The sequence below is a fragment of the Carassius carassius genome, chromosome 18 (genome assembly GCF_963082965.1).
Source record: "Carassius carassius chromosome 18, fCarCar2.1, whole genome shotgun sequence".
In the NCBI taxonomy this organism is placed as follows: domain Eukaryota; kingdom Metazoa; phylum Chordata; class Actinopteri; order Cypriniformes; family Cyprinidae; genus Carassius; species Carassius carassius.
In genome coordinates this window covers 1,724,849-1,743,064 of record NC_081772.1, presented here as the reverse complement: position 1 = coordinate 1,743,064, position 18,216 = coordinate 1,724,849, and the positions used below count along the sequence as shown (strand labels likewise).

The 18,216-nt window shown below is 34.7% G+C and overlaps 1 protein-coding gene across 1 annotated transcript; it reads left to right on the top strand.

The window, feature by feature from the left end:
• The first annotated feature begins 7,706 nt into the window (after positions 1-7,706).
• Positions 7,707-17,582, top strand: dusp10 (dual specificity phosphatase 10). The gene is made up of 3 exons (XM_059497877.1): positions 7,707-8,511; positions 15,970-16,338; positions 17,272-17,582. The coding sequence occupies exons 1-3, from the start codon at positions 7,788-7,790 to the stop codon at positions 17,535-17,537; spliced, it is 1,359 nt and encodes a 452-aa protein (XP_059353860.1). The 5' UTR covers positions 7,707-7,787; the 3' UTR covers positions 17,538-17,582.
• Positions 17,583-18,216: the final 634 nt, after the last annotated feature.

Genomic DNA, 18,216 nt, shown 5'->3' with positions numbered 1-18,216 from the left:
TGAGTCAGACAATTGCAAGGAAATTCAGTGACATTCATAGATGGATGATTAGGTAGGAAATAAGGGCAAAAAATGTAACCCAGATTCATTTGTGATTGGAAAAAAGATGTGTATATAATTGAAGCTTTAAATTGCTTTAGTCAACTCCAGGGGAAAAATGACTTATATTTTATACTCAGCAGTAGCCCTCCCCTTGCTTTCTTTCACCATGTACATTAAATCAATGCCACAAATGAGATTTTGTTGAAAATGTGCTCAACTTCAGGCCATCCAAGAAATATACTGCTAAGATTTGTGATGTTTTTTTAAATATGTCAATTCTGTTCATCAAGTCTGCATTTATTTGATCAGAAATACAGAAAATACAGGGAAAAGTATGAAGTATTAAACAAGTTATGAATGTTCTGTTTCTTTAAAAGCGTTTAAATGTTTTTGATTTTAAATTTTAAATATTATTACAGTTTATAAGATGTGTTTTCTATTATAATATAATGTAAAAATGTAATTTATTTGTGTGAGGTGCAGCTGTATTTTTACAAAAAATAAATCAAATATTTTACTTGCCCCCAAATTATTAACAAAGAGTATAGAAGCCCAAGAGGCGAAACTCAATAGAACGCTCCATAGCAACAGTTGCCCCCATGACGTGACGGCACGGCCGCCATTGTGGACTGAAAACTGAAGGAAAATGCCGAGAAATAATGGGAGTCAATGGCACTGAAAAACTTAAATGATTAGTTCACCCAGATAGCAAAATTATGTAATTAATAACTCACCGTCATGTCGTTCCAAACCCGTAAGACCTCTGTTTATCTTCTGAACACAGTTTAAGGTATTTTAGATTTAGTCCGAGAGCTCTCAGTCCCTCCATTGAAGCTGTGTGTGCGGTCTACTGTCCATGTCCAGAAAGGTAAGAAAAACATCATCAAAGTAGTCCATGTGACATCAGAGGGTCAGTTAGAATATTTTGAAGCATCGAAAATACATTTTGGTCCAAAAATAGCAAAAACTACAACTTTATTCAGCATTGTCTTCTCTTCCGTGTCTGTTGTAAGAGAGAGTTCAAAACAAAGCAGTCTGGATATCCGGTTCGCGAACGAATCATTCAGTTCACCAAATCGAACTGAATCGTTTTAAACGGTTCGCATCTCTAATACGCATTAATCCACAAATGACTTAAGCTGTTAACTTTTTTAATGTGGCTGACACTCCCTCTGAGTTCAAACAAACCAATATCCCGGAGTAATTCATTTACTCAAACAGTACACTGACTGAACTGCTGTGAAGAGAGAACTGAAGATGAACACAGAGCCGAGCCAGATAACGAACAAAAGACTGACTCGTTCACGAGTGAAGAACCGGTTGCATTGGTTTTCGGATCACCAGTAGTTCTTTCGGACAGTTCGATTCAATAAACCGTTTGAAGAAAACCGTTCACCGGTTCTTTTGCGCTCGACGTAATGGGGTCATTTGCGATGATTGCCCTTGATTCAAGCCTTCGGTTTACCCGCGCTCATAACACTAGCACAGAATCAGTTCAGAATCAATCACCAAAAGAATCAGTTCGGTTCATGCGCTCTGTGTGTCCGTCTGCTTCACGCTGAATCACACATGTGCAGTATCATCAGCTCCTCGATTCTTCTTATCTGGCTCGGCTCGGTGTTCATCTTCAGTTCTCTCTTCACAGCAGTTCAGTCAGTGTACTGTTTGAGTGCATGCATTACTCCGGGATATTGGTTTGTTTGAACTCAGAGGGAGTGTCAGCCACATTAAAAAAGTTAACAGCTTAAGTCATTTGTGGATTAATGCGTATTAGAGATGCGAACCGTTTAAAACGATTCAGTTCGATTTGGTGAAGTGTTTCAAAAAGATCCGGTTACATCGAATGATTCGTTCGTGAACCGGATATCACAAACTGCTTTGTTTTGAACTCTCACACAACAGACACGGAAGAGAAGACAATGCTGAATAAAGTCTCGTTTTTGCTATTTTTGGACCAAAATGTATTTTCGATGCTTCAAAATATTCTAACTGACCCTCTGATGTCACATGGACTACTTTGATGATGTTTTTCTTACCTTTCTGGACATGGACAGTAGACCGTACACACAGTTTCAATGGAGGGACTGAGAGCTCTCGGACTAAATCTACAATATCTTAAATACTTAACTTATCGTTAAATGACGTTAAATGACAGAAAATATACGTCTATGTGTTGGTTATGCATAGCCTAATTACCCTTAGGAAAATAGTATTTTGGGACAAAAAATTACTATGGAAGTACTATAAGACTACTATAGAAATACTATAGCGGCTCTAGGATATTATAGATGTATTACAGAACATAACATACTTCTGCGATGTTCTGTAATACCTCTATAATATTTTAAAGCTGCTATAGTATTTCTATAGTAGTCTTATCGTACTTCTGTAGTATGTCCCAGATTACTATAGGCCTAGTATTCCTATAAATAGATTACTATAAAATTTAGATTCCTATATAATATAAGATTCCTATAGCACTTTTTTGTAAGGGTATGTCCCCCACCGAATCGGCTTCATTATCAAAGGAAAAAAATTACATTTGAACAGATATTCCAAAAGAAATGTTATTTTAAATTGTATTAATATTTTACAATTTTCACAGTATTTTTGATCAAATAAATGGAGACTTCTTTTTTTTTAAATCTTTAGTTTTTCCAAACTGTTAACCAATAGTTTTCTTGACTTTACTTGCTGTTTTTTTAAATAAAAAAAAAAAAAAAAAAAATATATATATATATATATATATATATATATATATATATATATATATATATATATATATATTTAGACCTTTTATTTACTGATCCTAAACCTTTGAAAGGTAGTGTATCCTATAGAATTTTATTTTATGAATATGGCAAAATGTATAATTTTATTTTTTTAAAATTGTTTGAGATATACTGTAACAATATAGAAAATTAGAATGTAACTTTCAAAGTATAAATACTCAGATCTCTCTTTTTTCACAGAGTAGTAGTAGAAAGGAACACATAATACACACACAAAAACCCACGTACACTATTGTTATATCTTCTTCAAATTGTTAACACATTGATTATATTTTGTCACATCCATAAAAAACAGATGGCGATCATCCAATAAGAAGAATGGGAAATATAAGTTATGCATTGCATACAGTTAATTGCATTATATAAATCGGTAGAATCACTAGAGCAAACAACGGCTGTGACATATTTAATGTTCTTGTGCATTTTGTATTCTGTTCAGACAGAGGTTACCTCAAAACTGCTCTGAGATATAAAATTGTATAAAATTGAGATTTTAGGTTTTTACCAGAAAGTGTTTCAATCCAAATCTATGCATTTTGCATGTTTTGCATGCTTGATGATAATTGCATTTTATAGAAGGAAAAGGAAAAGAAGACTCTCTGTGACTAAGAAGTCCAATTAAATTTGAGTATAAGTGTGTCGTTTTAGATTTTCTAGATTTTTAGCAGAAAATGTTTGACTTAACAGCACGAGACTCTTTCATCTGCTCCTGTTGAAGCTTCACTGTGAATCAAATGATTGGAAATGCAGTGAGCTGAGCATTGCTCTTGATTGTGTCCAGCAGAGAGTGCAAGCGCTGCGTTTCTCAAACCTGTTGCTTTTCAGAAACCAGAGCCTGCTGTGACCTTAAATGAACATTTGTAAAACATTTTTTTTTTTTTAAAAATCTACGATTTTTCAGCAGGTTGCATGAAGATTTTAGGGGATTTTCATATATCATATATATGTAGGCTATATATATATATATATATTGTAAACACATTGTAAAAATTAAAATGTACACATTTAAATTTTTTTGTATATTTTTATATATAATTATTATAAAATTGTATATTTGAAAAAATATAAATACATGTCTTCATATGTTTTTTTTTTATCTTGAAATCTGTGTTTTTTATTTTAGCAAAAGAAATTGGTTTACAGTGCCCTAAATATGGTTTAAACTTTTTACAATTATTTTATTTAAATAATTTAGTTTACAATTTTTTCAAAACTAAAACTGATTTAACTTATTCAAGTGTTTCAACTAGGTGATGAAAACACACAAACACATATATATTTCATTTGATTAATTTTAGTTTTTGTTTAGAATTTTTCTTAATTGTAAAAGATCAAGATTTCTGCCGTTCCAACACTTTTCTGATCATTTTCCTTGTTCACTGTATCAACCGTAAGTTGTTCTCATGGTGGACTGTATAAATAGATTTAGACACCAGACAGATGGCTGTAATAACAGCATGGTTTGTGTTGAGATTGCTGACAGCATCTCTGTCACGTGTAGCAGGTTTGTGTGTTGCTCACGACCATCTGAACAACACTTATGCTGAGCAAGATGTTCATGGACTCTGAGTCAATGCACAGATGCTCATAATATCTCATTCCTGTAGAGTTATGTATATATATGCAGCTTTAGTGTGCAGAAGGAACAAAACATAAAAAAAATCATTCCAAACTTTAGTGTACACATTTACATATTTAAATATTACTAAATTATTTGTTTTTCTCCACATTACAGTAACAAGTTAATATTTTTAGCATTGCTATAATGAATTCCTGTACTGTACTGCCTTTAAATGATGTTTTACAGTAATGAGAGTCTAATCAAAATCACCATTGAGAAAAATGAAACCAATTTTACTGTGAAAAAAGGGACTGAGAATAAACACATCTCTGCAAAAGAGGAAGTGGTTGTTCATTTCCTCTTCTTCAGGCCTCTAAATATCACACCGCATGACGTCAGTTTTTCCACTGAGAGACACTTACATATAAACACATCTAAATATAATTTCATGCTTCTACAGGGGTAATAAAACAAGATCAGGGTTTGTAGGGGGGGCCGAGCGTAAAGTTAGTCACCTTATCTCACACTTTACCTCATTTTAACAACTAAATATAATTTATGCGCCATGCAAATGGTGAAGTATGTCAAAGCTCACCTCAGTGACTCCCACTTTACAAATTAGGTTTGTGTTTTTAGAACAGGTTTGGTGAATATTACACTATTCACTGCTACTCACTGTTCACATTAGATCTCATTAGTCACAGATGAATCATTTAGGCCATGAAGACATGATATAACATTTGCCCTGACGTGAGAACAAGGCCTCTCAACCACTAAACTTCAGTGTGAACAGCAGTCATTGGCTTTATATGGGACTCCAGTCAACAGCAGGTATTTTACACACAAGAACCTGTTACACTACGTATAACCTTCATTAATAAGTCATTTAATGTTATTGGATGTTTAAATCATTAGGTGTTCTAAAGGTCATTCGAATATGAGTTTATTCATATATATATGAAAATGTATACTCTTTCTGTATTTTCTATTTTATTTTTAATGACTATTTAATTTTTTTTGCTATTTGACATAAGGACCCTGCAACATTTAAATTTTGTATGTTTTAACATTTGATTAAATATATTTTAACATTTTTATATTTAAATTTATTTTTCAGCATTTTATTTTTTACATTTTCATTTTCATTATTTGATTTTTTATTATTTTTATATTAGTGTTTTTAAGGTGTTGACATACATAAAGACCCCCCCAAAAATATACATATATATTTTTCATTATATATTTATTAATCGTTTTTATATTTTATTTTTAAAGATGGTATCAAGTTTCACATTACACATGTTTCACCTCTTTCTGTTTGTATTTTATTTTTAATAGCTATTTTTACCTTTAAGGTGTTGAAATAAGGAAGGGCCCTACAACATTCATGATTTATTTTAAACTATTTTATTTTTAATTCATATAATGTTCTTTTTCATGTTTTATCTTATTTTTAAACATGGTTTAAATATTAAACTACATTCACACGTGTGTCTGGTCTCTTTAAACCATCTTCCGATTGGGTAATTTGTGCAATATATTCTTTTTGTGTTACTATTTTATTTTTAATGAATATTTACATTTTTGCTTGTAAGCTGTTGACATCATTTTATTTTTTTACTTGATTGTATCATATTATTTTTAAACACAGTATTTATTATTTTGATGCTTTTTTGTATTCATTTTTTATTGATTAAACACGGTATCACACGGCATTTCAATGCATTCACACTCGCGTCCCGTCTCTTAATCCGGTTTCACCGAACTCTCTCCTGATTGGCTCTCAGTGACGTCACCCTGTGCTCCGCTGGTGCTCTCCGTTCCCGCGTGACTAACAGCAGTGCGGAGCTCCATTGGTTCAGGCTCACGTCAGTCTGAAGTGATACTAGTGCAGAGCTACAAACTCCAACTACATCAGAGAAGAGAGAGCAAAGCAGGACGGGAGGAAAATGTTGCGTGTCTCGAGCGCCGGGACCAGCTGATCGATAACTGGGACTGCGACTCCAATGTAAGTGTGAAGAACATATTTAATTGCACTGTATTGCTGAGCATTAGAGATCAGTATAGATCTATAGGATGAGTTTCATTATAGGAAATGAAACATTTAATACAGAAGCTGTTTGCCCTGAAATCACACTTCATTGGATTGCTGTCACCAGTCATGTGTGAGGCTGAAGTTGTGATCTGGACAGATTGTGGGCTGTGCAAAGCACACATCATCTGTAAATTGCATGCATTGTCACCGCATGAAATAATGATGATGTCTAGCCTCGGATGCAGAACCTTTCCAGATGTTATTCCCTGCACGTCCACATGCCGTGTTTGGGAACGGGCATGCCGTGTGCTCTTTTGAAATTTAATTGGGTCAGCATTTCGCTCTCGTGCATTGAGAGTCTCGTGCGATGAGAGAGGAATCTATCAGATTTCCATGCAAATCCAAATACACGTCATTCTGAAAGTTCTGCACGTCTCCTGCCGCTTGCACCTTTGCTGATTAGATATTTTGGCTGATTTGACTGTAATGCTCTCTGCTGAAAGCCTTTCCGCAGGTTTCCCCCAAAATATGTACAAACCCCCTGCAGTCAGTGAGAACAGACTGTCCGCATGACGATGCTACATCCTTAAAAAAATAAAGGTTCTTTACTGCTTCCATGAAGAACCTTTAACATTCGTGGAATCTTTCCATTCCACAAAAGGTTCTTCACAGTGGAAACAGGTTCTTTAAGTGCTTATGAGTTAGTTTTTTTATTACTCTGAATTTAATTCAGTGCATTCACACTTTACATCCTGGCTGTTTAAATCAGTTAAACCAAACTGTCTTTTTCAGATATCTTTCTGCTTGTGCTTTATTATTATGTTGTTGTCATAATAAAGGACACAAAAAAAATCATTTTTATTGAATCTTTTAATTTTATTTTTAAAGAGTATTGTTGACAAAAGGAAGGACCCTACGACATTGACATGTTTTATTTATTCATCATCTTTATTTTATTCAGTTTTACTTTTTAAACACGGTTTGACTTCAGTGCATTCACACCTGTGTCTGGTCTCTTTAAAACAGTTTCATCGTCTTCTGATTGCGTGCAGTATATCTTCTTTCTGTTTGTATTTTATTCTTAAAGTCTATTAAATAACCATGCAACATTGATATATAATTTTTTTTTCAATTTTTAGCTTCTAAGGTCTTGACACAGTGAAGGACCGTACAGCATTGATACTGTTTGTTTATTTGAAGCACATTTTATTTTGTGTAGTGTTGTGTGCCTACCCTACAATGATCTGCACCTGAACGGTTCTGTTTAAATCCATCTGTGATTCTCGTGTGTTTCTCAGCTTGCGACCGAGCGGACATCTGAGTTCTCCGTGGTGTGCCAGCCCTCTGTGGTCTCTCCATGCCTCCTTCTCCTCTAGACGACAGAATTGTGGTGGCGCTGCCAAGGCCTATACGACCTCAGGAACTCCGACTCCGCCTGGACACCAGCTACCTGGAAGCCACCGTGGGCACCGTCGGTCAGTCGACGGTCATCAGCAGCACCACCGTGGTGAAGATCCAGGCGTATATGCCCTCGTCCAGCGGCTCCACGCGCTCGCTGACGTGTGGATGCAGCAGTACCAGCTGTTGCACGGTGAGCACCTATGAGAAGGACGGCCAGGTCAGCGCCAGCAGCCCTAACCTGACCTCCGGAGTCGGCTATGGGGTCCCGACGGAGGCCAGTCGCACCTCCAGCCTGATCCGGGGCGGCATGCGGGTCATCCACCCCAACGAGCTGGCCAAGAAGCTGACGCATTGCCCCTTGGGCCACCCGGTGGGGTCGGTCCCCGTCATCATCGACTGCCGGCCCTTCATGGAGTTTAACAAGAGCCACATCCGAGGCGCCGTGCACATCAACTGCTCGGACAAGATCAGCCGCCGACGGCTCCAGCAGGGCAAGATCACCGTCCTGGACCTCATCTCCTGCCGGCAGAGCAAGGACTCCTTCAAAGGGATTTTTTCCAAAGAGCTGGTGGTGTACGACGAAAGCACGGTGGACCCGGGCCGCTTGACGCCGTCTCAGCCTCTGCAAGTGGTTCTGGAGTCGCTGCGGAGGGAAGGAAAGGACCCCATCGTTCTTAAAGGTACGCCTGCTTTTGAGAGAGAAGGTTTGGAGACGAACGTGCTTCCAGTCTAAAAGAATGTAGAGCACTCTAATTTTTCTTAGTTCAAAAGCAATCTAAAGATGCTTTTGTGGAATGGAAATTTCCATGGATGTCAAAGGTTCTCCAAGGAGTCAATCTAATGCCTTTCCTACAACATTTAGAGTTTATTTTGTGGTCTCCGAAGAGACTTTCAATGATCAGTTCTTAAAATAACCTTTTTTTTCCTTAATGTGAATAATTATTTTTATTACTATAAAGAGCTTTTTGTGGAATGGAAAAGTTCCATTGATGTTAAAGTTTCTTCATGGAATCGGAAATAAGGTAGATTTGCTATTTGAAAGGTTCATATTTTGGTTTTGGGTGTCCCCAACAACATGTTTACATGCATGCAAGGTCAAAAACATTTTCATTTCCTGATAATATTCATTTAATTTTATGTTATTTTTTAATGACTCACTTACATAAACACATTGTTTGCGTGATGCTACTCTGCTCTGATTGGTCAGATGACCCGGTCTGTTGTGATTATCAATAATTCATCCTATTATAATAATAATAGTGCTCCACTCAGTTCTAAACAAAGTTTTTCCACGCAGAACGTAGGCGAGCATTATGCAAATGTATTAACTTGTTACATGTGAATTTCACAGGAATGGGGTTTGAATTTAAAACAACTCGTTTCAGTGGTTCAGAGTTTGTTTTGAGATACAATAACTTTATTTATGATGCACTTTCAGTTTACATTCACTTACAGCTGCATTACACACTGCATGAAAGTTACATTTCAGAAAATCCAGAGGAGTGGCACTGATAAATCCTAAAAAGAGTGTTCAGTACACTCTTAAAAATAAAGGCTCCAAAAAAAGGCTCCCTTTTTTCTAAATCCATTTTAAAATGTTTCTTAGAAAGTTTTAGTTATTTAAAGAATAAAATAAATATATATTTTGGACTTAAAAAAAAAGACTTAAAACACATTGGAGGCTATCCTAACTTTATTAACTAAAAGTTAATTCTTTAGATCTTGTCAGGTTTTGGCTTTAGAAGAATCTTGAGAAGAAAAGACTATTAAGAACATTTTGTTTTCCCAACTTTACTCTTATGAAAATGAGAAGAAAGAGTGTTGCTTAATGTATCGTTAAGATAAATTGTAAGGAGTTTTTGAGAATGTTCAATGCATTCTGAAAAATAATGGTTCCATTTTTTTAAACTCAAGAACTTATTGCGAATGTTAAAGGTCCTTAATGGAACCATTGATGCCAATAAAGAACCTTTATTTCTAAGAGTGCAGTTCTTGACAAATTCTTAAGATGTTCTCACATATTTTATACAATAAGTACATCTTATTTAGATGTCTTAAGTTTACTATTAAATTAGAAAAAAGAAGAAGATATCCGTTTTGTGAAATAACGTTTGTGTTGCCTTTTTAATTTCACCAACAGTCATTTTAGTCTTGCAAAAATAGAACTAGCTGAATTATTCATTTCTAGAAATGAGTCGTTATTCAACGCCTACTTTTTGTTTCGTAGGCATATGAACTTGATCCGAATTACTTCTCAAACATCAGTCTGTACTTTCAAAGATGAATCCACCCTCTCAGATGTGTGTGTGTCTGCTTGGAGATTTATGGACCGTTGCTTCTGAGTAATCAGACGGGATTTTCACTTTCTAAAAATGTTTTCTTGATGTGCGTTTGACACCGTTTCGTCACGGATTCTCTTCAGTCATGATTGCATTCAAAAGTTTTGGGCAACTCTTTTACTATTATTATTTATTATTATCTTTTATTATTATTATTTAAAGAAGTTAATACTTTTACTCGGCAAGAATGCAACAAAGTGACTTTTTGAAATGTTACAAAATATTTCTATTTCAAATAAACGCTGTTCTTTTGAACTTTCTGTTCATCTGTGATTCCTGGAAAAATAAAATGTATCGCAGTTTTCACAAAAATATTGTGCAGCACGACTGTTTTCTACATTGATAATAATCAGAGATGTTTCCTGAGCAGCAAATCAGCAGATCAGAATGATTTCTGAAGATCATGTGATCATGAGTAATGATGCAGAAAATACAGCAATGCATCATAAAAATAAATTACATTTTACATTATATAACAATAGAAAACAGATATTTTGAATTGAAATATTTTTTCACAATTTTTCAGTTTTTACTGCATTTTTAAATAAAGCCTTGGTGATCAGAAGAGACTTAATTGATTCAGCAAAAGGTCAGATCATTGCTTTAAGGCTAGAACAGTAGAACTGGGACTGAAATGTGCATCAACAAACTAACCGCACACAGTACAGTAGTTGGGATACGTCTACTTTAGGTTGTTGACTATTTGCGTCCAGGGCGATGCATGCATGCATGTCCAGCTCGGCTCAGCTGACCTCTCACTGGACGGCCATGTGTCACCGCGTGCTGAGCTCCTGCGGCCCTTGGCAGCAGCTGACGGAGAACAGAGAGCTCTATTCTAGCAGCGCGCGAGTCTGTTGCCATCTTTTGCCTTGTTTGGCTGTCGAGGAGAGTCGAGAGACGAGGACAGTGCGCGTCTGTCAGCAGACGTCCACTTCATGCATCTGCTCCAAAACCTAGGCATCAAAAGAGAGTTCTTTTTACACACGATGCTCTCTAAGTGTTCTTGTTTTAGCCAAATTGTACATATGTGTTGCATATAGGATAATCCCACAGTCAGGCTGCTGCTTCAGAAGTGTAGACAGTAAGGCAGCGCACTAGGTTTTGGAACGGAGCCGATATGGAAGCGTATGCACACATTAGGAGCAGTTTGAAACAGAATCTCGTAAATGGTTTGGAACACTCTTTATAGGCTAAAATATGAAAATGTGTGTTTTATGCAAATAGCACTCCTCACACAATATGCAGAAACAAAACTCACTATTGATTTCAGTAGAGTTTGGTGTTAGAACTTTAAAAAAATAAATAATAATAATTAACAAAAATCGAATCTAATGATTGAAATCATGCAATAAATGTTTTTTTGCAATGATTTTACAGCTTACTTTCAATGGTTTCATTTTAAAATTATAATGAATAATAATACATTTGGTAATATATAAAGTTGTATTTTATATTATATAATTATATTTTTTTATATCATATTATAAAAAGGTAAAATTATACTCGTTATTATTAATGATCCTGTAATTAAATATGGATATTACATATGTTATAAAATTGTTATTATGCAATTATAAAATATAATGCCTAATGCAATAATATAGGTCATGTTATATAATAATTATAATAATAATGTTATAATTATGGAAATTATATAGATTATAAAATGTAAGTGGAGATTTTATAATTATATTATATTATATTATATTATAAAATTCTGAGATAATTACAGTCATTATAATTTATAATACCTAATGCATATGATTATAATTATGTTGCACTTAATTATGGAGAATATATATATATATATATATATATATATATATATATATATATATATATATATATAATAAAAAAGGAGATTAAAAACTATTATATTATAATTAATGATACCTTATATAATAATGTTTCTCTTGCTTCACTGAGCTAGGCGCATTGCATTCTGGGATTGCTTTCTCCGGGAATGGTAAACGCGAAGCTAATCAGGCTTCTCTTTCATTCTCATGCGCTGTGTTCATGTTAGTGAGAGTATCACGGCTCTTGCAAAATCCTTGCAGATAAAAGCTGTTCAGACTGCAGCCCTTCTGTGCTTCTGAATCTCCTGAGAGTCAGTATTGTCCTACTGTACATCTCATGGACCTCTGCAGAAAAGGCCACGTATTTATTAATTCCTCCATCAATCAGGAGGATCTCGGAAGTTTGTGATCTTGATCTTTAAAAACAAAGAAAAGACCTCTTTGCTGTTTCTAGTCCTTCAATGCATCATTTTTAATGCACCAGTTTGTGAGCGGCAGACTTTCAGAACATCTGAGGAACCAAATGTCGCTTGTGTAAGTGTAACACATTACTGTATCCATGCACACATTTGGCACTGTTGATTTCTAGTGGTTCGTGCAAAACTAGAACACTATAACTTTAAGTTCAACCAAAAATTACAATTGGCAGAGAATCTACTCACCGTCAGGCCATACAAGATGTACATGAGTTTGTTTCTTCATCAGATTTGGAGAAATGTAGCATTGCATCACTTGCTCACTGCAAGTGAATGGGTGCCGTCAGATTGAAAGTCCAAACAGCAAGTACGGTAATCCACAGCACTCCAGTCCATCAGTTAACATCTGGAGAAGACAAAAAGTTGTGTTTGCAAGAATCAAATCCATAATTAAGGTGTTTTTAACTTTAAAGCGTTGCTTCCATAATCCATAATAACGCTTCCTCCAGTGAAAAAGTGCATCTCCTGTTGTCCAGCCACAGATTTGTTTAGAGCTGTTTACACAATGCTTGATCTGTGCAGATTTCTCTCCTGATTCAGACCCACTTTTTCACTGGAAAGAGCGTTTTTATTATGGATTATGGACTCATATTTAATTTAAAAGCATCTTGATGCTGGATTTGTGTCAGCTTTTGTCTTCTCCAGATGTTAAGTGATGGACTGTATTATTGTGATGTTTTTATCAGCTGTTCAGACTCTTATTCTGACGGCACCCATTCACTTGCAGTGAGCAAGTGATGTGATGCGGCTACATTTCTGTTTTGAAATAGCTTTTCAGAGAAACCTGGATTTGAGTTCTTTTCAATTTGAGACTTTTAGAAACCATGTCGTGGGTTTCTATAAATGAACAAGCGTTGAAGGTGCTTTCCTGTGTGTGATTCACAAGCGATTGTGTCACGCCGCAAGAATCCCCTTCACTCAATACAGTGAGCTGTTTTCACCCACTGAATGATGTCAGTGTTTCTGCAGCAGTTGTGAATGAGAGGCAGGTTAACAGGTGCTACAGGTTTCACATTTGACTAACTGAAATTTAACAGACTATAACTTCACACCCTCTATTCTTCTGATGAACGTTACAGGGGGGAAGCGCAGATGTCCAGTATGACAAGTTAAACATTTATTATAAGGGTGTTTTCTTGTTTGCTGATGCTTCTTCTGTATCTTTTGTGTTACAGCTGTTGTTTGCTCGAGGCCTCAGGTGTTTGTAGAGGTTTAACAGACAATTCTCTACAGTCTATGAAAGCTCAAAACATGATTATATTATATGTAAAAAATAAGATATAATTATACTAATGGTAATTTATAATACCTAATATAGTTATATGTAATGTTGTATTTTATATTATATAGTAATAATATGCTTTTTTTAACACATACACACACGTGTATATATATGTATATATGTGTATATATATATATATATATATATATATATATATATATTAATGTTTTAATTAATTATTGGTTTAGATAAATGCTAAAGGCTTAAATGTAAATCATGTCTATTATACTGTAAGACATTCTTAAACTGATTATAATTGCCTAATATAATATATAATGTTGTTTTTATATTATATAGTAATATCATAATAGTGTTTTAAATTAATTTTAGGTATTATATTATAAAATGGACCTTTAGATTATATTGTAAGAGATAATTATACATATTATAATTTGTAATACCTAGTATAATTATATATTTTAAATAATATTTTTAATTATGGAGATTATAAAATATAAATTTTTATTATATTGTTAGACATAATTATACTTAATATAACATACAATGTAATATGATATCATATTTAATAATGTTTTAATTAATAAAGAATCTGTTAAATGCTTTAATGTATGTGTGAGTTATTGAGATTATATTATAAAAAATAGGAACAGAGATTAAATGATCAAGCATATACTAATTATAATTCATAATATAATATTTAATGGTGTATTTTATATTATGTAGTAATATTATAAATATATTTTTTATTAATTATGGGATTTACTTAATTTATTGGAGATTACATTATAATATAAAACATAATTATACAAATTATATTTTATATTGCCTAATATAATAAGTTATATTGTATTATATATTGTATAGTAATAATATATTATGATTAATAATGTTATAATTCATTATATTGATTAAAATATTTAATGATGTATACTTATTATAGAAATGTATAAAATGTCATATTTTTGCCATGTTTTTTTATATGCAGTGAATTTTGAATGTATGTGATAAGCACTGACTGATCTCAGAATATAATATTAATCATTCAGCATTCATATATGAGACAGATCTGTAACTCAATCTGGAATTTATTCAGCCTGAAATGCAAATTACATGCAAATCCTTCAGTGTGTTTGTCACCTGCCCTCAAAAACAAGTTAGGTTTCTTATGATTATATGAATCAGCACGCAACTACTGTTCATGAAAAATTTATTCAGTCATGGTCAGTCATGGCCTAGTGCTAAGAAAGTCAGACTTGTAACCCAAAGGTAGTGGGTTTCACAAGAGCAATTTATTTATTGCTTTTAATAAGGGATGCACCGATAGGATTTTGTGGGCCGATACCGATACCGATATTTGTCACTTTTTCTCTTATTTGAAATATTGGCATCAAAATAGATAGTATTTTGATCATGTTTTAAGTCAGCAAAGTTCAAAAACACCTTCATTAAATAACACAAGCAGTTTTATTGCTGCGTCATCAAATTTTTCTAATGAACATGGATTAGATCCATTAAACATTCAGCAGGCCTACATAAATACAGTTGAACAGTTTTCAGGTATGTAAACAATTGTAAAATAACACAGTATAAATTAAATACATATTAATCCTTCTTTATTTAGATTATGATTACCGGTAATCTTCTGATTTGTTTTTGTATACATTTTAATATTTTTTGTAAGTTCAAATATGTATGAGATCTAAGGCGGGACTCTTATTTTGACGAGTTTTCTAGTCTACAGCGCTACTATATGGGTAATAAAAGTTCCGGTAATTGCAGTTCTTCGGATTTAAAGTTTGTCAGTTTATTAAGCACCACCTGAAAAGGCATGAGATCTGTATATATTTGTTTACTGTTAGTTTTAATAAGTGTTTTTCTCTGAATGTTGATGATAACGGGGAGAGAGAGTTTAATGTGGACTTCTTAATTTTATTGGAGTGAAAAAGGATGCAATAAACCTTTTTTGTAAGTTTTGGTCATCATTGAGATGAGGTCCACTACATATGAAAGTTACAAAAGTTATTTAGTCAAGAATAGTGTGCAATCTTTTGTCTTTTGTTATTTGATTAGCATTAAAGTGCAGACAGCAGTGCTAGGATTACACAACAGTCATTATACAGCTCAGTGCCTTCACAAAGTTAATTAATAAACCATCTGTATGTTATATCGGCCTTTTTTCGTTATATAGCCGATATGTCAATGGTTGTAACAATCGGCCGATAAATATCGGCAGCCGATATATCGGTGCATCCCTACTTTTTAATGAATTTGTCTGCATTTGTAGGAGGCCTCACTGGTTTCCGACAGAGCCACGATGATCTGTGTGAACACTCTCTTCATCTGGAGGAAGGACAGGACGGCAGTACCACAATGGGTCTGTCGGGGGCGCTACCTCATTCCCTGCCCTCCACGCCGGACATCGAGAACGCAGAGCTGACGCCCATCCTCCCCTTCCTCTTCCTGGGCAACGAACGGGACGCTCAGGACCTGGAGCTCATGCAGCGGATGGACATCGGCTTCATCCTGAACATCACCACGCACCTGCCGCTCTATCACTACGACCTCGGCCTGTTCAAGTACAAGCGCTTACCCGCCAGCGACAGCAACAAACAGAACCTGCGGCAGTACTTCGAGGAGGCCTTCGAGTTCATAGGTATGACAGCAGATGACTGATACGATCAAAGGATGATAGGGGACTCTTATATTTCAACCCCAAAATAGTGGTTCCTGTGGCTCAGTGGTAGAGCATTGCGATAGCAGCACAAAAGGTTGTGGGTTTGATTCTCAGGGAACACACATAATAGTAATAAAAAAATGTATAGCCTAAATGCACTGTAAGTCGCTTTGGATAAAAGTGTCATGTAAAATCAAATCAAAATACAAATTCTGCTGATAATAAATTATAATTACAATTTGTGTAATATATTATAAATTATACAATTTTAATACTTAAATGATAATAATTGACATTGTGTTATATAATAATAATAAGTAATAATAAAAAATATTTTAATTGTGTGTGTATATATATTTATAATGCATAGTATGATATAACTTAATATGTTATAATATAACTAGTTAATTAGTTAAAATAACTAATAATTGCATTATGATAATATATATATATATATAATTTATTGTAATAGTTTTTATTAATAATAAAATAAATAACAAATGCAATATACAATGTATATGTTTTGTGTGTGTGTGTGTGTATATATATATAATTTATGCTAATATATGTATATATTTATATATAATATTCATTCATTCTTTCATTGACCCCATTTGTAAATCGCCTTGGACAAAAGCGTCTGCTAAGTGACTAAATGTAAATTTATGTACATATATATATATATATATATATAATAACATTTTATTGTAATAATTACAGTTTTATAAATATTCAATAATTGTAATTGCAATTTATGATAATATAAATACGCACACGCACACACACACACACACCAATATAGAGATTTTTGATGTATATTTCTGACAAACAGGACATTGTTTGATGAAGTGGATGTAGAGTTGTGTTATGTTTAATGGCTTCCTCTCAGGTCTTGTGTTCTTCCCTCCACAGAAGAGGCTCACCGGGCCGGCCGCGGGCTCCTCGTTCACTGTCAGGCCGGCGTGTCTCGCTCCGCCACCATCGTCATCGCCTACCTGATGAAACACACCTGGATGACCATGACGGACGCATACAAGTTCGTCAAGTCCCGGCGGCCCATCATCTCGCCCAACCTTAACTTCATGGGCCAGCTTTTAGAGTTCGAGGAAGACCTGAACAACGGCATCACTCCACGTATACTCACGCCCAAACTCTCCGGCCTCGAGACCGTCGTATAGTGTCTCCTATCCAGACGGGATATCCTTGATTTGTGGATGAGGATAACATGTTTTTTGCTCTCTTGTCCGGTCGGTGTTCAGCCAAACACTGTGCTGCGGTCATACGACGGTCGCTGGTGCTGGCTAACGTTCACCTGTCTGAAAACATGAGGCTTGTTCTTACTCTATTTTTATACGCCTAAGGTGGCTTCACTGTGCAATAACGTGTGTGTGGAAAGTGTGTGATGTGTATATAACGAGCCTGCGTATTCATGTGCTTTAGTGTTTTTCATACGTTTAGGCACTGATTTATGCTTGCTTTATACATGTTTGGACGATTTAATCTCATTAGTATCGCCGCTGACAATCAGAACAAACCTCATTTGAATGTCCTTTGAAAATAACCCGTTGCATGATCGGGATATTACGAATATAGCTGAAATGGTCAATTAATGAGGCGTTTTATTTGTTTGCATCAACAGTTTTCATGTGGGGTTGGTCAGCGTTGCACATTCAGTCTCTTTCTGCTTCTGTAAGTGTGTGTTTGTGTGAATGGGATCCGTGTCTATATTAAACTCTCTCCTGACCTCAAGCTGGCCAAAAAGATGTATGGATGCTTGTGAGTTTCAGCTTTTTGCGCACTTGCGATAAGAATCGTGCCTCTATTGGTGCCTTAATTCATTTTCTTGTGACTTTTTCT